The 24,501-nt window shown below is 47.0% G+C and overlaps 1 protein-coding gene across 1 annotated transcript in view; it reads left to right on the top strand.

The window, feature by feature from the left end:
- LOC147679066 (serotransferrin-2-like) overlaps positions 1–24,501 on the top strand; it is a 189,369-nt gene that overhangs the window by 80,752 nt on the left and 84,116 nt on the right. The window contains exons 5-7 of the mRNA XM_086944711.1: positions 3,091–3,253; positions 19,459–19,523; positions 23,289–23,446. Coding sequence (XP_086800837.1) covers positions 3,091–3,253; positions 19,459–19,523; positions 23,289–23,446 — 386 coding nt within the window. The remainder of the gene's footprint in view (positions 1–3,090; positions 3,254–19,458; positions 19,524–23,288; positions 23,447–24,501) is intronic.

Below are 24,501 nucleotides of genomic sequence, written 5' to 3'. Positions count from 1 at the left end.
CAGCCATGCTAAAATCTGTCAATGGCCCTCCTTTTAATAGTCGGGAGTCCAAAGACTTCTTAGAGAATCTAAGTATAAAGCATCAAAAGAGCACTCCTCTGTGGCCGCAGGCCGACAGACTGGTTGAGAGATTTATGAGTATGCTAGAGAAATCTGTACAGTGTACTACACTTGAAAAGCTAAATTTGCAAACTGTGTTAAACTATACATTGCGAGCTTACCGGTCGACATCTCACTCGACCACAGTTGAAAGTCCGGCAACATTGATGTTCGGAAGAGCAATGACAACCAAGATACCCCAGTGGACCAATCAGAGAGAAAGATATGAGAATGCAACTTAAATAAGGGAATTGGTTCAGAAACAAAAGATGAAAACATAAGCTGACTGAAGGTGTCGTGCGAAAAACATTATCTTCCAGAGAGGATACAGAGTGCTTATATGGCAGATGAAGAAAAGAAAATCTGATGCGCCCTTTGATGCAGAACCTTTCCAAGTGGTGTTAATTGAAGGACACATGGTGACTGCCCAGCTCTCTGGGAAGTCTATCACCAGAGACTCTTCTCACTTTTGGCATTTGATTGTTAGTTAACCAGATCACCATGGTGAAGGAGAGACTAATTCTGAAGCACTACTTACTGCTGCGGCTGCCTTTTCTCCATCCCAGCAGATCTTGGATCATGATGGTGATAGGTCTCAACTTCATACGAGACGTTCAGATCGAACAATTACAGCGCCAAAGAGATTAAGTAAAGAGATTTAAATGTATATATCTTTTGCAAAATTGGTAAGTTTTCATTTAACAGAGGGGAAGATGTAGTGTTTTGCGAGTTAACAATGGTGGAACCCTTTTAGCTCCTGATGACCTCCGTAGAGCTATGACGTAATGAATAGAGTGTATTGCAGTGAAGGCTGCTTAAAATGTTCAGTTCGCAATTACTCGCAGACAGATAAAGATGTATGATACTAAGCTCCGGTGTGCATGAAGCCCTGTACCAAGGGCAAAAAGTGTGTGGGCTTTCAGGTGCCAAAGAGCTTTATTTGTTTCCATCTGCTCAATCTATGGATGTAAATGTCACTAGCAGATGTAGCCAACATAGTTCCATTGCTCCGAATTCGACAGAGTGTGGGATTTGGATGCTGGGTGTGTATTGATTGTATACTAACAATAGGTATGTTGGAGACCCTTGGCCAAAACACATGCATGTGTTTGTGGGGGGGTTTTGATAGATGAATTTTGAGTGTGAATGTGATCCTCTTGTTGACGGGAAGCCAGTGCAGGTTTCTCAGGTGGGCGGAAATGTGGCGGGGGATGTCGAGGATGAGTCGTGCGGAGGCATTCTGTATGCGTTGTAGTCGTTTCTGAAGTTTGGCGGTGGTTCCTGCTTATTGGGCGTTTCCGTAGTCCAGTCGGCTGGTGACGAGGGCCTGGGTGACCGTCTTTATGGTTTCGGTGGGGATCCACCGGAAGATCTTTCGGAGCATGCACAGGGTGTTGAAGCATGATGACAAGATGGTGTTGACTTGCTTGGTCATCGTGAGGGAGGAGTCCAGGATGAATCCCAGGTTGCGTGCGTGCTCTGAGGGTGTCGGCGCGGAGCTCAGTGCTGAGGGCCACTAGGAGTCGTCCCAGGCGGAAGGGGATTGTCCGAGGATGAGGACCTCCGTTTTGTCTGAGTTCAGCTTCAGGCGGCTGAGCTTCATCCATTCTGCAACGTCTTTCATCCCTTCCTATAGGTTGGTTTTGGCCGTGGCTGGGGCTTTGGTGAGGGAGAGTATCAGCTGGGTGTCGTAGGAGATGATGTTGATGTTGTGTTTGTGTGCAATGGCGGCGAGGGGGCTCATGTAGATATGGAAGAGGGTTGGGCGGAGCGAGGATCCTTGGGGTACGCCGCAGATGATCTCGGTGGCTTCTGAGCGGAAGGGAGGGAGGCGGACTCTCTGGGTTCTGTCGGAGAGGAACGAGGTGATACAGTCCAGGGCTTTTCCTTGAATCCCAGCGGTGAAGAGGCGGGTTATTAGGGTGCGACGGCATATGGTATCGAAGGCTGCCGAGAGGTCCAGGAGGATGAGGACGGTTGTTTCTCCGTTGTCCATCAGGGTCCTGATGTTGTCAGTGACTGCGATGAGGGCGGTTTCGGTGCTGTGGTTGGCTCGAAATCTGGACTGGGATGGGTCGAGCAAGTTGTTTGCCTCTAGGAAAGCAGTCAGCTGTTTATTGACGGTTTTCTCGATGACTTTGGCCGGGAAGGGAAGAAGAGAGATGGGCGGAGGTACTTGAGGTCTTTGGGGTCCGCTGTGGGTTTCTTCAGAAGGGCGTTGATTTCTGAGTGCTTCCAGCTCTCGGGGAAGGCGGCTGACCCGAACGAGATGTTTATGACGTTCCGGAGATGGGGTGCGATGATGGTGTCGGTTTTGTTGAAGATATGATGGGGGCAAGGGTCCGAGGGGGAGCCGGAGTGGATGGAGTTCATGACGTTGGTGGTGTCTTCAGAGCTGATGGGGGTCCAGGCGCTGAGGGTGGGGGTGGGGGTCGCTGGTTCGGTGACTGAAGGCGGAGTCTGGGGGTTGAAGCTGTCATGTATATCTGCGATCTTTCAGTGGAAGAACGTGCTGAGGGAGTTGCAGAGTTCTTGTGACGGTGTGATGTCGTTGTTGCTGTGTATGAATTGGTTCTCCTTAAACCAGTGACCAAAAAGGTTTGGATTGGATTTTATTGTGCGTATTGTAGTCAAGTGACCTAATTTCTGTTTGTGTGTTTGATTTGGATACTTGAAACCAGTGATCATGTATGGTAAAGATTGGGTAGTCACAGATCATTGAGCTAAGAGGAGTGTATAGATTGAATATTTTAAGAACTAGTGGCCAAATTGATTTGTATGAATGTGGTACCTTGAAAAGAGTATCAAAAGATGTGTTTGTGGCTCGCCTCTCCTATAGACTAGTCACCAACATGTTTACGTGAAGTGTTTATCTTGTAGACTTGTGACCAAGTAAGTTAACTTAAGGTAATAGCCTCCTGGACACACTCCCCTAACAAACACATTTTATATATTGAATGCATATTTTTCTTTGTTTTTCTCCTTATCCAGCTGTTGGTGATTTTTTCAATGCCAGTTGCATCCCAGGGGTGGGAGTGTTGACCCCCCAGCTTTGTGCATTGTGTCAAGGACAGAAATCCTATGTCCGAGACAAGAATCACTTCTGTGAGACCAGCCACAGCGAACCCTTCTCCGGCTCTGATGGAGCCTTCAGGTAATGCATCTCTATGTGCGCTAAGATGGTGGGGTGGAGCAATCGAGAGACGCGTCCTTGTGACAAGGCACAGCATGGCTGCCACAATAAGGAACACAAATGCATTGAATAGACCTGTTATTGGTTGTGTACGCCAGAGTAATGTACTTTGACATCAGTGTAATTGATTATAATCTAGAGTAACCCTAATTATCAGGCACAACGCAGGAACTTAATCCATGTACAGGCAACATCTATCTCCAGATGTGGCCCTGTCTTCCAGGGGTTAAAGGCGGCAGACATAGGACAGAGCATGTTCTACTTTCAAAAGGATGAGTATACTGCAATAGGTTCAAATAAGAAACATACAACTCATTACAATGCAGAGCTATCTCAACTTCAGTGTGATGTGATTGCATTCATTGCAGCAAAATCTCTGATAATGGTGTATATTTCATTGTATGCCGTTTAAAATTCTACTTATGTACTCAATATTACCCGTTAATGCCATAGATGCTATTTCTATTTAATTTACAATCTAAAGATTTACATTGCACCGTTTATTAATTAAAAAAAACACCACTCCCATTTTGCATAAAAAAGTTTGTCTTAGTTCAAATGATAAAATGTATAATGAATCTCTTTTCATAATCAAATTCTCAATTACTTTATAGATGTTTCTTTCTTTATTGACTGAGATTTCTAAAATGCTGGGGAGCACCTTTTGGCCAGTGCAAAGCATCTGGGTATCAGATAGAGTTTAGCACATATAATACAAAGTTAGGGGCTCATTAGATTTTGGCAGATGCAAGAGATCTGCAAAAAAGCATCAGATGTGCCATACTCTAAACTTGCTGTTCCCCCATTCTTTTTCAACCAAGTCAAGTCAAGTCAAGTCAAGTCAAGTCAATGATACTTTTATTTGATTTCGTAAAAAAAATCGTAAAAGATTGTAAAAACACGTTGTTCACAGTAATTAAAAGTGAAGATTTGAAAGATGCAAAGAATAAAAAACACAAACACTGTGTCGTCATTACTCAATCCTCGTTAACAATTAAAATAAGAAATATTACATTTATAAACAAAGCGGTTTTAAAGTGATAGGATATTTCATTGAGGAAAGATAAAAAAATAGTGCATGAAAAGGTGAGGTCGGGCCAGTCAGTATTGAGAGAGCCACTCAAGTTGATTCTTGTGTTTTGTCTAGTTCTTTGGCTGCTATTTCCCAAATCGTAATAGCTTTGCAGGACAGTTGCACTGACAGGCCTCGCAGACATTCTGTGACAGCTGCTCTGCATGTCCTTAATTGTTTTTTCTTGAAAATCTTACGAAGGACTATTTTACGGGTTTCTAGAAGCGAGGGGCAGATGCATAGAAGGTGTAGTAATGTCTCATCCCTGTCCACACAATCTGCATTCTTTCGTCGGCCATGTGCATTTCCATTTCGAGGGTCAGGTCCTTTGTGGGGAAGTGCCCCAACCGTAGCGTCGTCTTTTTCAACCAGGAAGCGCCATGATTCATACGACGAAGCTTCCACTGGCTCTGCTGGCGGAAACGTTTGGCCAACTGTCCATCTCCTATTGGGCTCTGGGTCAATGTGCGTCAGACCCTCCTACCTATTTAGGGCCAGTGTTGCAAATTACTTTTCCCATTCTGGATGGGCAGAAAAACATAGTGGTCTCAAACTGGAAATCAAATAAATAACACCCAGAAAGGTGTAGAAAACTCATAGCATGTCTGGCCCATTTGCTTTTGTTGTTTTTCAGTGACAAACCCCCGCTTTGGAAATTTGTTTTCGCAAAACGAAACTTTCCGAACTGGGATCCGCTTGGCAAAGCTTATGCACCTTCAGCAAAGCCACCACAGCAGTGAATTTGCCAGACACGTCCACTGCCTGTTAAAGATTAATAAGCTTGGTAAGCAGTCTTCTGCCAGAGGAGTGGGGGATATCCTTCTGCTTACCTGTTGGGGCAGGTTGCCAGCAAACTCTAAGTAAGCTACTTGGTCATCTTATCAGGAAGTCAGGTAATGGGATCTCCGATTACAGGTAATGTGGCAATCTTATGAATTCAGGAGGTGAGGAGTGCCAGGGGATCTGTAATTCAATCTGGTTTTGGAAGTGGAGTCCAGTTCAAGGGTAGTGAGTATCCCTCTGTCCTTCTTCTTTGATCCCTGAAGTAAGCTTCATATGATTAGTCTTGTCCCATAGATTGTTTGCTAGCAGCAGTAGTGACACTAAACTTACTGCTCATTTCCCACTAGAACTCTTACAAGCCAGTTCTGAGTGATAACGAAAGGCTGGTCTTGCAGAAGTGATATTAGGCGATTGTGCACAGATGGCTGCGGTCAATTTAAAGTGTTGGAGCAGCACAAGGGAGAATGATCTGATCCACTGACAGCCACTGTCGGAAACCTGCAAAGCCTTTGCGCTCAACATCAAAGCTCTCAATCATGGTCTGTTCCAAACAGTGTTTATAACAGGCCACAATTGAGAGCTCGGGAGTTGGACGTTTCACACAGTACCTGTCTCCGAGTCAAAAGGACCATTTAATTAAAACAAAAAAGTTTTGGGAGGGGCGTGGCTAGCAGCCGGCGATGGCGGCAGCCTAGAGGGAGAGCTCCGTGCTTGAAGCGGCTCCCAGATAAATCCGCACATCTATCCGTCGTCAAAATTTCCCAGGCGGGAAGGCAACGAAGCCCAGGACCAGGCGGCAGCGAACCGGACCAGCGGGACCTCAATCCGAGGTCGGGAAGTACGGTTCTGACAGTGCCCCGTGAGGGCCTGTGCGCAACATCCGGACCGGGGACCACAGTACACGGCAAGCCTGGCAGGAAGTGGCCAGTCTCGGGCAGTGAATTACCGGAAGTGCCCGGCCACGGAGAGCGGCAGCGAAAACAGACCGGGGCATCCAGCCAACATCACCGGACAGCAGGAGCCCGGGATTCCTGGCGAGGGGCCCATCTGAGGTGAGGGGGACACAGTCCCTGACGCCCGGCGAGGGCGAAGGCCGGCACACAGAGCGGCGGCATCGAGACCGGCAACCGCCATCTTGAACAGCGGCGGCCAGAGCGCTGGGGCAGGCGACGGAGGACCCGCGCTGCCTAATAGACCGCACTGCAGCTCCCCCCCGCCGATCGAGGGCGCATTGAGCGGCGGAGAGCCCGATTAAATAATAGACCTTAAGACACCCCCGCCCGGATTGGGCTCTGAGAGTTGATGGGCGACCGCACGGGGCACTCATCCTAAATCCAGTAGGATCTGCCTGGCGTTAACTCGGGGCCCCCCACCACCATCAAGGGACCCGAGCAGTAGACCTGACGGCCACGAGAAAGGGGCGGCACACGTGGAACTGAAGGGGGACAGCGGAAGTTCCTTCAGGGCGGCATCGATCGGTTGCCTACCCCGCAAAATAGTCCGAGACTCGACTGGCAGCCTCACACCACCAGACAACGGAGACCCTGTCCAGCCTGGTATCGTTACTGGCCACAGCAACCAAAACACCTCTCAAGGGTTCCACCTCACTCCTGAACACAGCGTGGGCCCCGGGACGACCCCCTGGTGGCTGTCTGAGGAGGATAGGGAGGTACGGCCCCCAGTGGAACTTGGGGTGAAGCGCCTACACAAAGTCAGGTCGGCCCAAGGGACGCCGAGATGGCCGGCAAGGGGCCTAAAAACGTGGCGGCGCAATCGCGCCTGGACCGGTTTGCATACGAAAAGCCCGGCTCTCCCTCACAGGAAGCCAAACCACAATCGAGCAAGACGGCCGAAGTGACCGGTGGCAAGAAGGCGACCATTGACGACGTCATGCGGGCCCTCACACAGGTACAAGCCACGGTGGGGTCGATCTCAGCCGAGATCACACTTATAAGGGCGGACTTTCATAAGATGACAGAGAAGGTGAAGAACATGGAAGTGGTGACCAAATCCTTGGTTGAAGACGTGTCGGAACTGCAAATTAGCATGGAGCGCATCTCAAAAGAAAATAAGGAACTGCGCGAAAAGCTCGATGACCAGGAAGGGCGCTCGAGGCGGAACAACATCCGTATAATAGGTGTGCCGGAATCGGAAGACACGAGGGCGATGGACCTATATGTGGAGAACTTAATCAAAGAGACTCTGAAGCCCAAAGGACTCTCCGCCTTCTTCACAGTGGAAAGGGCGCACCGGGTACCGGGGGGACGCCATAAGACAGGCGCTAACCCCAGACCGATAGTGGCGAGACTCTTCAATTTCAGGGATCGGGACGCCATCCTGCAGGCGGCAAGGAACTCGCCCCCCATTAAGATCCAGAACGCGACACTCGCATTCTTTCCTGATTACACGGCCGAGGTTGCACGGAGGAGGAGAACCTTCTTTGAAGTCAAAAAAGAACTGAGAGCCAGAGAAATCCCGTACTCAATGCTTTTCCCGGCCAAGCCTCGGGTCGTGGCTGATAACAAGACTTGGTTTTTTGATTCCCCGGAGGTGGCGCGGAATTGGCTAGAGGGATGGAGGACGGCGGGCCTCCCTCGTCGCTCCAACAGACAGAATAAACACCGTACTGCTGGCTCACGACAGGGCTCGCAAGCCAACGACGAAGATGCAGAGCTACATTCCCCTTTGGCCGACCATCAGGAGGACAGTGCAGACGGAGAACAATGAATCACTGCTATTGTCTGGTTGAACCGATGGAAACGAAGAATGGCAAGGCCGCCTTGGACACTGGGCGGAAGGGCCTCCGCAGCTGAGGAAGGGGGCCGCTGACCACGGAGAAGCCTTCACCCCAGCGAGCAAGTACTATGTTAAGGGTTGGGATCAGGCACTCTTCTGAGTTGGGGGGGCGGGCAGTTTTGAGTCCGTTGAGCAGGGGGGCAGGGAGGGGGGGAGTTGGGGGTAGGATGGGGTTTTGGTTCTTAGTTTCTACACAGGGTCAAGATAGCTACAAAGGGGCACACGAGCACAGAATGGTAGTGTCACGATACTGCACGCAGGGTCACTACGCGGGCCTCCGGGTCCTCCACGCGCGCAAATATTCCGTCCGCATACCCGAACATGATGGGGGAGGGCACTGATGTTGGGCGGGCGTCCCCGTTGAGCCTCATGTCCTGGAATGTGAGGGGTCTGGGTGACAAAATTAAACGAGGGCTGGTCCTGCAAAGTATAAAAAGATTAAACCCCGCCCTGGTCCTGCTACAAGAAACACACCTCACCGACACGGCCACAAAGGCCCTAGACAGGAAAGGCTACAGCATGGTGGTCCACTCTGAGTTCACGAAGGGGTCCCGGGGCACCGGGATATTAGTTCATCGCTCGTCCAGGTTTCTAACCCAATCAGTTGCAGTTGACACACAGGGGCGCTTCGCAGCGGTACATGGACAGTGGGAGGGAAAGCCGCTTAACGTGGTATCAGTGTACATCCCGCCGGCACTACACACCATAGCCTTCCCGGATCTAGGGAAATTTTTATTAGACCTTCCAGAAGGGGATCTTGTACTGGGTGGGGATTTTAATGCAGTGGCACAAGACTCCCTAGATCGACACCCAGTGCGTACACAAACACCGGGGCACTCCAAATTACATGACTTCATGGAAGCGCAGGGCTTAGTAGACGTATGGAGGCGATTCCACCCAGAAGACCGGCAGTACACATACTACTCGGCTGTTCACGACAGCCTATCGCGGATTGACTATTTCCTGACATTGGGAGGGGGTCTCCTCACTTTCACTGATTCTCAGATTAGACCGCGAGGGGTCTCCGACCACTCCCCGCTGACACTGACTCTGTCCAGTCAGGAACGGACCCTTAGACGAGTTTATCCTATTTACCCGGGGTACCTTAGGGAGCCGGGAATAGCTAAGGCTCTGAAAAGAAGTACACGATCTTACCTCACCGAAAATGTGGGATCAGTGGCGTCGCCTACAATCCTGTGGGAGGCCTACAAAACGGTACTCCGCGGGCAGGCGATCTCAGTGATCGCACAGCACAAGCACGCACAGCGTCAGGAACTGATAGGTCTAGAGGAACAACTTGGCAAGGCAACACAGGACCACGAGGGGAACCCGACTGGGGACAACCAGCACGCGCTCCGAATGGCCCAGCAACGTCATACCGACTTTCTGCGCCGCAGGGTGAGGGAAAATATGTCAGCAACTACGAGTAGGGTGTATGACGTAGGCGATAAAGCAGGGAAGCTCCTGGCGTGGTTGGAGAAGGCACGGGGAAGTCAGAAGGCCATACTCCAACTGAAGGACCATAGTGGTGAGATACAAACCAGTCCGGCACGAATAGTGGAACTCCTGGCAGACCATTTCCACTCCGTATACTCCCCAGAATATGAGGTCACACGAGAGATGGCAGAGAGCTCTCTCATAGGAGTGCCGACCCGCACTCTCTCCCCAGACCAACGGGACGAGCTTGACACCGCTCTGACGGCGGAAGAAATACAGATAGCCATAGCAGCACTACACCCGGGGAAAGCGCTGGGCCCCAATGGTGTGCCGATAGAGTGGTACAAACTCATGTCCGAAACGCTATCCACACCATTGCTCGGTATGTTCCAGGAGTGTCGGGAACGGGGGCGATTGCCTCCTGACCAGCGCACGGCCGTAATTGTCGCTATACCTAAGCCCGGCAAACCCCCTGAGGAGTGCGGACCATACCGCCCGATCTCCCTCCTTAACGCCGAGAGTAAAATTCTGGCGAAACTGTTGGCCACCAGGCTACTGCCCCATCTGACGCATCTGATACACCCGGACCAGTCGGGCTTCATGCCACACCGGAGTACGGCGCTGAATTTGAGACGGCTGCACGGGGTACTGGCCCGTGCCCCGCAGTTGGAGGAACCAGCAGCGGTACTGTCTCTAGATGCCAAAATGGCGTTTGACATGGTCGAGTGGCGCTATCTCTTTGCGGTCCTGGAGCACGTGGGTATTGGCCCGACGTTCATATCGTGGGTCAGACTACTATACACCGAACCCGTGGCGCGGGTAACCGCAAACGGACACATATCAAGGGAATTTCCGCTGGCAAGGGGCACGAGACAAGGATACCCACTCTCGCCACTACTGTTCGCCCTAGTGCTAGAACCCCTGGCCACGATTATCAGAACCACCCAGCTGCTGAAAGGCATACAGTGGGGAGGTGGATGGGAGGATAGGGTATCCCTGTACGCCGACGACATGCTCGTCTACCTCATGGACCTCGCGAACGGTATCCCGGTCTTACTGGCACTGTGCGAAAGCCACGGTGCAGCTTCAGGCTATAAACTTAACTGGTCCAAGTCCATAATCTATATGGTGCAGGGCGACCTTCCAGCCTTGCCTGAGGATTGCCAATTGCTCGTAGAACACATCTCCTTTAAGTATCTAGGAATACGGATTACGAGGGACCACTCAACCTTCCTTGAACTGAATCTTAAGCCCCAGCTGGACAGGCTGACGGCAGACGTGCGCCTCTGGAAAAATCTCCCATTAACACTTCTAGGTAGAGCAGTGCTCTTTAAGATGATGGCGCTGCCTCGCTTCCTCTATGTCCTGGAAAAACACGCCGGCGATGGTCCCCGTATCATTCTTCCGCCACGTGTCGGCGCAATTGTCCGGCCTTCTGTGGGGAGACAAACCGGCCAGGGTTGCACAGTTGAAGTTAACTAGGGACTGGTATAGTGGGGGGATAGCCCTCCCCAACCTCGAACTGTACTACTGGGCCGCACACCTCAAGGTGATCAACCAGTGGGTCCACGCAGCACAGGACGACCCGGCATATGAGGCGGATAGACACCAACTGGGCACATCCACCCTCCTGGCCCCACTCTACAATAAAGGAATGGTGAGGAAGCTGGAAGGACCTACCAAACACACAGTAGCCATCTGGCACAAAGCGCAAAGACGACTGGCTTGGGAGGGAGTGATCACTAAACTCACGCCACTATGGGATACCAAAGCCCTCGGTAGCCTGCGCAGTTCAAAAGGGTTTGATCAATGGGATAACATTGGGATCTCCACGGTGGGCGACCTATGGACAAGGGAAGGCGTGCTCTCCTTTGCGACCCTGAGGGAGCAATACAACCTTGAGGTGACCGAAACATACAGATACATACAAATTAGGCACGCACTCTTGTCAGTGTTGAAACCAGGCGCGACACTTCCGGAATCGGCTCCGTTAGAGGACCGATTGCTTACGGATTACATGGAGTCAAGTGCAACATCCCTCACTTACCGCAAACTATTGAACAACCTGCCGGATCCCCTTGGAAGGCTGAAGGAATATTGGGAGGATGAGATAGGGGACCTGGATGAGGCAGACTGGAACACAGCCCTGGCATCGCCCAGGGAGGCAGGTATTTCCACCCGATTCAGGCTGGTCCAATTCAAAGTACTACATAGGGTCTACTACACCCGCACGACACTATATAAAATACACAGAGCAGAACACCCATATTGCCTAAGAAATTGTGGGGAGGAGGGTACACTGTTCCACACTATATGGACCTGTCCGAATATACAGGACTACTGGAGGCGTGTCACACGCACGATCAGCCAGACCCTCCAGAACCCGTTCACGCCTGACCCCAGAGTCTGTCTCCTAAACGTGTGGGGCCCAACAGACTTGTCACTGCATGCGAAAAGTTGGGTGGTCATTGGCGTAATGGTGGCAAAGCGTGATATCGCGAAGAATTGGGGGACACTGGAGGCACCGACACTGGAGCAATGGTGCAGAAATATGGACGTGCTGATGGTGACAGAGAGGGCAGTATATCAACAGAGACATAATCCACGAAAATGGAACAGAATTTGGACACCCTGGAATACCTATAGTGGGGACATTTGTGAGCCTCTGCCTGAGGAGGAGGATGGAGACAGCTCAGGGGATGATGAGGATCTGGAGTGGTGGGAGGAAGGGAGGAGTGAGACCCAGATGCAGCGCATGTCACAAGGACCCGGGAACTGTAAATAAAGGCGAGAGTGTTATTACCAGTGACTGCGTTCAGGGCTGCTAGATGCCTATAGACACACCAATGTTGCAATAGACTACTGTTCCAGATCGTGAGCTTTGACCCTTGAAGTAGCAAGTTTTAAGTTGGGGGGGTAAAACGTAAAAAAGTTGCTCCATTGATCATAGGCAGCTGAATGTTGACGCTGCTCTAAAGAACGAATAACTGTCATTTTGTACCATGTGATAGCAACAACAAAAAAAAAAATTAAAAAAAAAACAAAAAAAGTTTAAAAGTGTACTTACCTGCTGCCTCTGTGTATTTCTGGTCCGGGCAGTCCGTGGCTCCAGCACAGGCTTCCAGAGTCTAGTGAACTCCCCAAACCAATCCAGACCCTGCTCTCATGCTTTCAATACCATTAACCAGCATGAGAGAAGCTCCAGGATTGGTTGAAACGGCTGGCTCGGCATTCACTCAGGGACTGGGGGACTGTGCAACACAGCTCGGGTTGTAGAGATATAAAGTGCGCATGTCAGGCTGGTCGTCACAAGACAGACGGCCAAACCAACATGTGCGCTTGCAGTGCCTGCCACTCCTCCCTGCTTCTGCCAGTCACCAGCAATGGCCCCGCCCCACCCCTAGACCCAGTATGGGCTGGCAGGATTGAAAAATAAAATGGTAATTGTGGGAGTGCGGATCCACCACTCCTCACTCCAGGGCTCGTCCGATTCCTCGTCCTGGGTTTCTCCGCTCCTGGGCTTCTCCACGCAGTCTCCTCCGTATAGTTTCTCTCCTTGCGCCGCCCCTCCCAACGTCTTCTCCCGCTGCCTCGGAAGTTCGTTCATGAAGATTATCGGCCCACGAGACCGCATCGGTGAGTATTTCCTCACATCCCCTTTCCCTTGCTGTCCTTCTACTCGGGGTTGGATCCTGAGGAAATCTAGATAAAAAGTCCACGTTTACTTGTTCACTTCCTTTCCTATGTTTGGTTCGGAATCGGTATTGTTGTAGTGAAAGGAACCATCTGAGCACTCTCTCGTTGTGGCCCTTATTCTTGGCTAACCATTCTAGAGGAGCATGATCAGTATACAAAGATAAATCTTCTGTAATATCCCAGTAAACCCAGAAAGGCTTGTAAGTCCTTTTTAGTACGAGGTAAAGGAATCTGTGATATGGCTGTCAGTTTGGAAGCCCGTGGTCTGATTACACCATCCCCTAACAAAATAGCCCAAATACTTAACAGTTTGAGCGGCTAGATGGCTTTTTGCAGGATTAATCTTTAAGCCATATTGTCCTAGAGCTTGCACTACATTGGAGAGATGACAGAAATGTTGTTCCCAAGTCTCGCTATATATGACTATGTCGTCAATGTACGCACCAGCATATGTCTCATAGGGCCGTAAGATGATATTCATAGCTCTCTGAAAAGTTGCTGGAGCTCTGTGTAAGCCAAAGGGTAATACCTTAAACTGGTATAACCCTTCAGGAGTGGAAAACGCAGTTTTTTCTCGATCTTCGGGTCTTAGGGGAATTTGCCAGTATCCCTTACACAAATCGAGTGTGCTGATATATTTGGCTTGGCCTATTCTTTCTATCATTTCATCAACCCGTGGAAGGGGATAGGTGTCAAACTCTGAAATCTTAATGACTTCCCTGAAGTCGATGCAAAAACGTACCGACCCGTCTGGTTTTGGAACCAAAACTATTGGTGAATTCCACTCACTTACGGAGGGTTCTATAATGTCCATCTCCAACATTTTTTGGACTTCTTCCCGTATGGTTTGTCTCCGGGCTTCAGGAATGCGATAGGGTCGAAGTTTCACCTTCTTCCCGGGAGCAGTTTTTATCGCATGTTCCATAAACGCGGTTCTACCAGGTTTAGTGGAAAAAGTGTCTTGTACTGGCCTCAAAACCTGTGATAGGCTTTCTTTCAGGGCTTCAGGCAACCCAGGGTCTACACATTGATCAAATGGGGTGGACACACTTTGGGCCATGTTTACATTGGTTGGAACAGGACCTTCCCATTTCTTTAGTAAGTTAACGTGATATATCTGGGATGTATGCTGCACTGGATCTAACTCAAGCCTATAGGTCACAGAAGTAACCTGGTCAAGTATCGTATATGGGCCTTGCTACTGTCCCAACAACTTATGATCGGAGGAAGACATCATAAGTAGTACTGAGTCTCCTACCTTAAAAGTCCTTTCTTTTGTTCCTTTATCATACTGTTTCTTTTGAGCCGCTTGGGCTTCTTCTAGATTGTTTTTAACAATGGTCCTAATTTGACCTAGGTGTGTATGCAGATTCAACACGTATTCTGTGATAGGGGTTCAGTCTCCCATCTTTCCTGTGCCATTTCTAACAAAGTACGCGGTTTATGACCGTACAACAACTCAAATGGAGAGTATCCCGTACTTTTCTGCTCTTTGCACCTAATGGCGAATAGAGCCAGTGGTAGCATGTCTTCCCACTTTCTAGATTCCAAAGCAAGGAGTTTTTTTTGTGTGATTTTTATAGTGGCGTTGTACCTCTCGACTAATCCATCCGTTTGTGGATGATAAGCCGAGGTACGGATTTGTTTGACTCCTAACTGTGTACATACTTGTTTCATTAATCGAGACACAAAGGGTGTGCCTTGGTCAGACAAGATTTCTTTCGGAAAACCTACTCTAGAAAAGACCGTGATCATGGCTTTGGCGATGTTAGACGCATCTGGTCTTCGTAAGGGTATGGCCTCGGGAAACCTTGTGGCGTAATCCACCATTACAAGTACGTATCGACAGCCACTACGCGAGGGTAATAGAGGCCCTATTATGTCCATTCCTACTCTCTGGAAAGGTTTGTCAATGATTGGAAGTGGTCTAAGGGGAACTCGTGGTGGATGGTATCTACTATTCCGCTGACAAACGGGACACTCCTTACAATATCTCTTAACCTGTTGGTATATTCCGGGCCAGTAGAAAAGTTCTAGAATCTGTTTTTCAGTTTTGTCAGCCCCGAAATGACCCCCAAGAAGATGGCTGTGGGCTAAATACAAAACTTTTTCTCTGAAGGGACCTGGAACCAATAGTTGTGCTTTCTGATTAGGATTTCCCTTCCGGTATAACAAACCGTTCTTCGTAAAAAAATAAGGACCTACATGTTGGGGGTGTTCGTCTTGTAATGCTTGACTCCAAGCTTCCTGTAACACAGGATCTTCATGTTGGGCTGCATGAAAACTTCTGTCAGTCTCCCATGGATTTTCGTCTTGAAAGACCGGAAATACACTTTGAGACCTGTTCTTCTCTGCTCTCCTTTGACTTTTGCTTTTTCGTTCTTTGGCAGGTGGCCATTCTTTTCCCTCCTCCTGGGCAAACGGAGCGTTGGCCAACCATTCGTCGCTTGGTCAGCTTTGTCCTTTAATAGCTGTGACAACTTGGGATAGTCATTCCCAAGAATAGCTTGCTCAGGCAACCTTGGTATCAGACCAACAGTTAGGGTGGTGCCGGTATCGCCGGCATGTTGTATCTGTACTTGAGCGGTAGGATAGGGTTTAGTGTCCCCGTGAACACATCTTATAGCAACTGCTCCATCAATCGGACCGATATTAGGACCTTGGTCCTGTGGACGTACCACACTATGCAGGCACCCTGTATCGGCCAGGGCAGTCACTGGCTGTCCATTCACTACTACGAACAGAATGTGAATGGGGTCCAAGGGGAAGTGATATTTATAGACCTACATGTATCTTGTCCCCCAACTAACCAATCTAATAACACAAGAAAGATACCAGGGGTCTAAAGAGTCTTATAATTAGCACTCAATTGTTGTGTCTAAAGAGAGAAAGAAAGAAAGAAAGCCGTAGGAGAGAACAAGAAAAGGAACAGACAAAGTCCATTCACTGACACAGTACAATGATAAGGTGATTGTCTCCTTTCTGATGAGGAACAGTAATAATTCCGAGCTACTTCGATTTCCATGGGCTCCTCCTTCTCTCTTTGTGGACAGAATCTTGCTATGTGTCCCATACCTCCACACTGGAAACACTGTGGTCCCATCGGAGCTCTAAAGATGGGGGTTCCTGGCACAATGGATATTGGTTCTGGTTTCTTAACCACTGGAGGTCGAGGAGGGCGATGAGGCACCTGGCCTCCTATTCTTCCGTGGAAGTCATCTTTACCTATCTGCAATTCCTGTGCTCTACTATAGGCACTTGCTATCTCCACCGCTGTCTCTAGGGTAAGGTTGTCTTGTTGACGTACCCACTTTTGAATGGGAGGATGCAAGGAGGTCAAGTATTGTTCCAAATACATTTTGGCCATAATCCCGTCTTTATCGGTTGTGGCGGGTTTTAACCATCGATCTGCCATGTCCTTAACCCGGAAATACAAAGCTCTAGGTGTCTCTTGTGGTCCTTCTTTCATTTGTCTAAGTTTTTGTCGATATGATTCATCATCAACTCCTAGACGTTCCATGATACATCTCTTAATGTCAGGATAGGTTACTCCCGCTTGCACTGTCGCAGCTTGGTATGCTGCCTGTAAATCTCCTGATAATAAAGGACCTAAGTATTGTACCCATTTATCGGCGGGCCACGAGGCTGCCGTAGCCATGCGTTCAAAATTGTTGAAGAAATAGTCTGGATCTTCCCCACTCACATATCTCTGCAACACCACTGAGGGTAGGGTTGTGGGGCCTCTTGTTGTCCCAAAGCCTCTGTCAATTTATTCATGGCGGCATCATGGGTTTGTCCTTGTCCAGAATGTACTTGTTGTATTTTGCCTCGATCTTCTTCCACTACAGTTAGGAAACGCTCCATAACCTTCCCCAGATGTTCTTGGTTTTCCGCCATTTTAGCTAGAGCGGCCTCCATAGCGCCTTTAGATCCCACTTCTGACACCACTTGTGGGAGTGCGGGTCTAATATACAGGCGAGGAGGCTGGATGAGTTTGCGAACAGGCAAAGTTTTATTTTGAACAAGAGTAGGGTCAGGTAAAACGGGTGTCACAATAGTCTTCTTGTGAATCCTCTTCGGTATTTGGCGATGGTCCGGGCTCCTCGTCTTCGGAATCGAAGGGTGTTCCCCGGAGGCTCATAAAAGAGGAAAGAGAGGGAGCCGTCAGAACACTAGTTTACCTTTTATCAAGGAAGTTTTAACCCGTCACCGCACCTCGGTTGTGTTCAGTGCAAGGCAGATGTGGGCGTGAAGTCAAAATAGGGAAGTAGTGAGGGTAAGGAATCATGGGAGGGAAAGGAAAATCAGGAATCCGGTGAGGAGCCCACACCTTAAAGATGTCTTTAACTTTATCAAACAAAGATTCGAACATAGATTCAGGTTGTCTAGTCACATGAGATCGATGACCACTATCACGAGTCAAGTTCAGGTTTACAGCGGTTTACAGCGGTTTACAGCGAAAGTAGCGGTGGTATTCACTCAACAGGACTTATTACTCCACCCGCCACCCTCCAGTACCTTCCCGCTACCCTCCAGTACGTTTCCCCACTTCCCAGTTCACGTGGTAACCCCTAAATCACCGGCTCCTGCCGCAAACTCTCCTGAGTCCGCGGCCGCTCTTCAGCGTCCTCCGGTGGGATCCACCACTCCTCACTCCAGGGCTCGTCCGATTCCTCGTCCTGGGTTTCTCCGCTCCTGGGCTTCTCCACGCAGTCTCCTCCGTATAGTTTCTCTCCTTGCGCCGCTCCTCCCAACGTCTTCTCCCGCTTTCCTGCTTCGTCTGGATGCCTGCCCCTGTCCTAGCAGTCCGCTGTTTTCATTGGTCTCCTTTGACCACTTCTGGGGTTGCCGCCGTCCTCTTCCGGATTCTGCCTTTCAGCTCTCTGTAGGGAGAGGAAAAGACGACATGGATCCGGATTAGGTGTTGTTGCCTCGGAAGTTCGTTCATGAAGATTATCGGCCCACGGGACCGCATCGGTGAGTACTTCCTCACAGTAATAAAATCATTTTATTTTTCACGTTTGCTGGTCTTGCAGCGGAGGGCGATGCTCCTCCCTCTATAGAGGAGCTGCTGCTACGATAATGATTAGGCTTAGAGTACTGGATGGTATCTCGTGGGTTGAAACTGGTGCCCCTTAAGCTGTCACTTCCTTATTCAATTGTTTGCTTAAATAATTTAGGCCAATATGTACTAATGCATTTTTCAATAGACACAGAATGGGAAAATCAATTTTTTACATCAGGACCTTGGCTTTTTGATGTTTTATAATCCAGAGAAGGCTGGATTTTTTCAAAATTGTCTTTAAGGTGTTCAGAGTTCACAGTCCTTGGACGCACAACAGTGCTTAATTTCAATCAGTCAATCAACCAGGGATTTGTGAAGCACGCTACTCACCCATGGGGGTCTCAAGGCACTGGGTTTGAGCCAGTGGTTTCCGATTCTGGGCACCAGCACTTAATTGTCAACACCGGCAATAATGACAGTCTACTACATGGTGGCACTTTTTGTCTAATTCAGGGATAAGCAAAACAACAGTTGTTTATTAATTTAACATGAATTTAAAATAACTAATACCTGCCGCCCAAGACATTCTTATAGTGTTAGGAGCCTAGAATAGTTTGAACTGTCACACTTGTAGGAGTGTGATGGTTAGTAGTTGTGCTGGTACTGGCAATGGCTGTGCTAGCGGGAGCTATAGGTGGTGAAAGCTATAGTGACCTCCTGACAAGGGCCCTGGCACCTATTGCTTTACAAATTAAGCACTGACGCACAGGGATCAGCACACATGCACACTCACTCACACCCAAGCCGTACAATCTTCATCCAGTGCCCAGTTTGTGCATCAGCCATGCGTACCTCTAGAGGCCTTAGCTCTTAGGAACATGAAGTGAACCCATTTGGAGTCAGTTGAGGAATAGCAAATATAAGTGTACTTGATACATGACGCTGCATCTTCACCAATGATTGCCATCTATATTTCTGTGATATTGATCGTTTGTTCCTGTTATTTAGTTCCTTGGAGCGTTATCGGTTGCAGTAAATGTGTAGCCATGTAGCTACTTTTTGTGCTTTTCTCTGCAGATGTGCAGTGATTCTGATATCTCTGGAGTGATATACAGTTCAGTGATATCAGTTGGGAGTGGGGAAGATAGACCCTACATATAATCTGGCTGGCTTCCATCATTTGTAACCCTAGTTCTGAATATCTGACACGGTTCCATATTGATGATAGAAGTATGGGATTAAATCATGCTAAGCGATGCGCAGTCATTTTCAGTCCTTGTGTTGCTGTGGTGATGGCGTAGCAGAAGAAGCAGCACTTGTAAATGAGGAGTGTTTGTACATTCACATTGGACTAATGGGGTGTCTCTTTCCTCGCAGCTGTCTCAAGAGCGGTGCAGGGGATGTGGCTTTTCTTGATCACATATCAATAGCCAACGCTACAGGTACAGTATATATGCATGGATTGCACAGTTGTGTCTGATGGCTTTGAGTGTTGAGCTGGAATTGAGGCAGTGAGACAATATGAGACCATAACTGGTACGAATAGGGCTACCCCAGGTCCTGTTATCTGTAGACACTTGAGGACTTCTGACCCTCAATTAGACAGTTAATTTGTCTTACTTCAGATGCCACATTAAAGCGTGACTGTGTAATCAGAGCTCTTAAATACTTCCACTTAAGATTACTCCTTGTTCCTTCAAACGCGTCAAGAGACCCAACCATTAAACTCTGCACTACAGAACAGAACGGAATAGAATAGAATAAAATAGAACAAGCGTGACTGCAATTAGGGAAGAATTGAGCTTAATTGTTGTAGAAGGTTACAAATTATAATTAACAAATCACTGAGGTTTTACCAGATTTGAAGTTTGTACAATCTGATTTATATTAATAAAATTTGCAGCAACTAATGTGGCATCAAAGCGCTATTACCTCCCTTCAGACAGCACAATCTTATCACAATCCTCGGGGGCCTAGATGCCTGAAAACGTGCACCAAGCCAAGAACCTGTAGAAGACCCAACATGGTCATTGTTAGCGCTCTTTGTACCTTTGGGTCCACAAAGCTGCCTCCTCAACTGGTGAGACCTCTCTCTATAACTTTTTTATATCAGGCTTTATCCACAGCAGAAAAGTAATTTACCCAGTGTTGCTAACACCTTCAGGCCACAAAATATCCAACCTTAAATGTACTGTATCACCCTCACTCTAAACAAATTAGTTTGTTTGATTTTAAATCTAGAAAAATAACTTTTCTGTACCACATTCTATAAGAAAGCTTATTTAGAGTACTCCAAACTTGTCTTGTTTCATGGGTTGCACTGATCATACTTTTTTGTTTCTAAATTGCCAAAAAGATTGCAATGAGTTAGTGTTTGCAAATAGGACCTCATGCAGCTTTAACTTTCCCTGCAAAGCTGTCTAAATCCATAAACATCGCTCCTGCAAAAGTAGGGTGAAGTTCCTAACTTTTTTCCAAGCAAAGTTAATCCACAGAGGGCCACTAAAAAACAGGATATCCTCCTGCAGGGTGTCGCGTGGGTGAGACAACCTGCAAAGGGAATCCTATGACATTTTTAGCAACAGCAAACTCCCCGTATTTAAAAAGCGTGACGAGGGGAGGGAGACCGGACAACATGAGAGGCAGGAGAGGTTTGTGGGCATGATGGCACAGTCAACAGTTTGGGGCATCAGTGCTCCCCATTGCAGTAGTCGTAAGCTTTATTGAATAGATAAATGTATTCATCATATAAACAAAGACAAAGTAGCAATATAGGTACAATGGATACAAAAAACAACAACAAAATTGAACCCTTTTTGTCTATTAATTAGCATGTTTCTAATTGACTTGAAAGTACATAAAGCGACATATGAATTATTGGATGCTAGGTTAAGAATGAAGATGTGGCATCCAAGCTTATCTTTTGCACAGCCTTGGTAACTGTTGAGAGAACACACAATGATAATCTCAGCCTTTTAGAGTCAGTAATAGACAACATTCTATTTGACTTTGAAAATGCATGCATTTACTTATATGACTAATGATTATTGAATTAAAAAGCAAAAAAATGGCTTCTGCAACTGTCCTATGTCCTGATTCAATGAAAATTAGATGAAGTAATTTCATCCTAGGGCAAGTGAAGTCAAACATATACACAATAAATGTTAAATTATTTTCATCATATAGATTGCGTAAACGACACAGTTGTGAACATAATCTGGAGCCACACCAAGATCCTTCAAACTGGTAAATTGAAATGTAAAATAGTCTACACAGTAGACATACATTTTTCACCTTGGTGGTTAAATTAGAATCAAGGTAGCATTGACGTTTCATTGCATAACAATCTTGAGTGTAACCAGATAACTTATATTCCAATGAGTACCTTAGATCCAAATTGAAGTTTAAATAAATAATTGTCTTTAGCAATGATTTATGAGCTGGTTGATGATAAATTTTTCAAAACTTCTAAAGATAGTAATTGATATTCACTGATTAAATGAACATACTGATATTATTTATCATAGGTGAAATAGAAGCATTATTCAACGAAAGCACATCCCTGTTTAGTGGTGATTTTAAAGAGTTTTGATTAGCATTAGAACAGGAACAGAAATAATTTATCAACTGACGTTTATATAATGAGAATAGTGAAGACAGGCCCACTTCAAGTCGCAATCGACACTGGGGAGTTGATGATCTTAAGTTTAGAAGTGTTTGTATAGAATTCAGTCAGGAAGTGCAATAACGTATTATTGATACCCTAAAATTGGAGTTTAGACCCAGGTGGTTCCTGGTTCCTTTGTCAAACGCCAGTCAGTAATCGCCAAAGCAGAAAAAAAGATTTTGCCCAAATAGAATAGTGGTCACAATTAAGCAGTACATTGAATACCATAATATTAGCAACAGTGGATCAATCTGAATGAAATTCAGTCTGCTTAAATTCAACAGTCCCTTTTTTGTGCACGTTCTGATATTTGGCCAATATAAATTTGGCAAATAATTTGCCATCAAACTCCAAAAGTGTGTTTCATTTATGATCTTTTGTATCCAATTGCAGGCCTAGTTTATAAAGTGGTTCCAAGAATCAGGGATGACCCCAGAATTATATATTTTTGTAAAAATAAAGTGGGGTCACCTCAAGGCACTGTGACCACTTACCATTTGGGCAAGTAGCCCATGCTAAACAACTAGAATTTGTGAATGTTAAAACTTAGTTCTCAACTATTGATATCTGATTGTTGAGCCATGGTGAACAAGTAACATTATCTGTCTGGTGAGCAGTATACAGGTTTATTATAAAAGACTTCAAAAGCGATATCGTAAATGTAACGATTTATGCAGTGGCTCATACCGGAATTCATTAGCAGCCAAAAGCGGTTTGAGTCTCTTTTTTATAATTTCAACTAATTGTAATTCTCATTGACATCCAACACCTTATCCCAGCCAAGAAATTAATCAGAAAAGTGTTTTTCAGATGATGTCTAAGACCTCGGTTACCCTTCCTAAGAACCCAGGTGAGCCTCCTATGTCCCGGGTTCACTGTAACATCCAGAATGCATTAAGGGAGAGGAAGCATCTTGAGGATTGGTATATATTCTGTGTAGGGCCTTCTGCTTACAACACAAACTGTGGCTTTGTTCAGACTGGCTGATCTGCGTCCATTGGGGTTTTTTGCCATTGGGAACCAACGAGATACAGGTTTGCCCCTTGGGTGATCTGCACCCCGTGTATGAGCATATTTGATGCAGCAGCAGTAAACTAGTCCACTCATTCCTGCTACATCTGGCACCCCCTATTGCTCGCAACCTCCCGGTATTGCCTTCTACATATAAAAAATGATCTTGCTACCTTCCCTGAACATTTATAGACCTAGTGCTATAAAATGTAAGAAAGTGGTATATCGCATCTTCCTCCTAATCTGGAGCACCAAACAACATTTTGTGCAATATCCTAACATACACCACTTGCCCTGTAGATGTCTACCAACACCAGAAAGCATCCCAGATATCAAATTCTCATAGTCTCTTGTTAGTTTTCACAGTTTTTTGTTATTGAGCGTTATGTGGATGAATGGTTAGTAGAATTTTCCTTCTGTCCCTACCTAGTCATTTGTTTAGTATATGGCCTCTCGTATATGCACCCTGGCTGGAAATCCTGATGAGACCTTTGATTGTATGTTTTCTGGTTCTGTCACTGGACTTTAGATGCAGAACTAGAACAGTATGAGCTTCTGTGCCCCGATGGGACCACGGCCAGTCTGAGTGCATACAGGAGCTGTCACTTGGGTCGTGGGCCTGGCAATGCCCTTGTCACCAGGCAGAACTTTCAAAGGACCTCCAGGAAGTTCCTAACAACAGTCCAGGTAAAATGACGCTACAAATGTACCAGAAATCTATACCAAAAATGTAAGGAATTGCAAAATCAATCACCTATATCAGAGAGTTTGCTTACACCTGGTGCAGATGACGCTATTGAGGTAATTGAACCAGGCAAGACCCTGACGGAAGTGTGACCACAGGCTTGCCTCGTCACCTTGGAACCTATGGAGCACTAATTGGTGTTTCTTTATATAATTGGAACAGACACCAAGTAGGTGTATGATTTATATCTAGCATGCCAAGGGCGTGCTTAAAATTCACTTTGCTTTTATACCCTAATAAAGTAAGGTTTGGTCTCAGAAAATGAGGACCAAGTGCAAGAAGGAAGGTAGGGCCATTAAACCCCAGTAAGCTTCCGTCGTATCGTTCCCAAATTTTAATCATATCGACTGGACGATTTAATGAAACAAGATTTCTTACCAGCTAGGTATTTTTAACCTATAAAGAACCCCTCCACTTCTTATCTTTCATTATTAATGGTCTCATACTGTTCAGGGCTCCCGTGTAGCCCAAGGGGTAACCCCGGTGGGTGAGGTTTATACTATACAAAGCATTTAGTTTTCCCAAAAGGGAGGACTAGCCAATATATTAGAGTGGGACTTTCAAGTTTGAGTTGGATTTTCAGGTAAGGAGGTTGAGCCCTACTCTTTAGCACCTCTCCTCTCCACCTTTCTGTTAATATTCTGTAGTACTAAGTCTATTTCAGTTTTTCTGATAAAAAGGTATACATCAGTTTACAGCTTAAGATAGAATTTGTCTATCAGATAAAAATGCAATTTGAAACATGTTATGAAACATTACCAAGCGGTGTGCATAGTCCTTGGTGTTACTTGTTCTCTATTCTGTTTTGTACCACATCATTCCCTTCTGCTGTGACATCCCTTAGGTGCCCTCCCACTTGCCGTAATTCCTCCCCGACATGACAATTCAGAGAAACTGGCACTGCCTTGTTACCTCATCCCTAGCCCGAGTGTATCGTTTAGTTGGAACGTGTGCTTTCCTGTGATATGATGGACCAGCATACTCCTCCATCCCCTCA

This window comes from Lissotriton vulgaris, chromosome 11, assembly GCF_964263255.1.
Source record: "Lissotriton vulgaris chromosome 11, aLisVul1.2, whole genome shotgun sequence".
Classification (NCBI taxonomy): Eukaryota; Metazoa; Chordata; class Amphibia; order Caudata; family Salamandridae; genus Lissotriton; species Lissotriton vulgaris.
The sequence above is the reverse complement of the archived record's forward strand: the minus strand, read 5'-3'. Positions and strand labels throughout refer to the sequence as shown.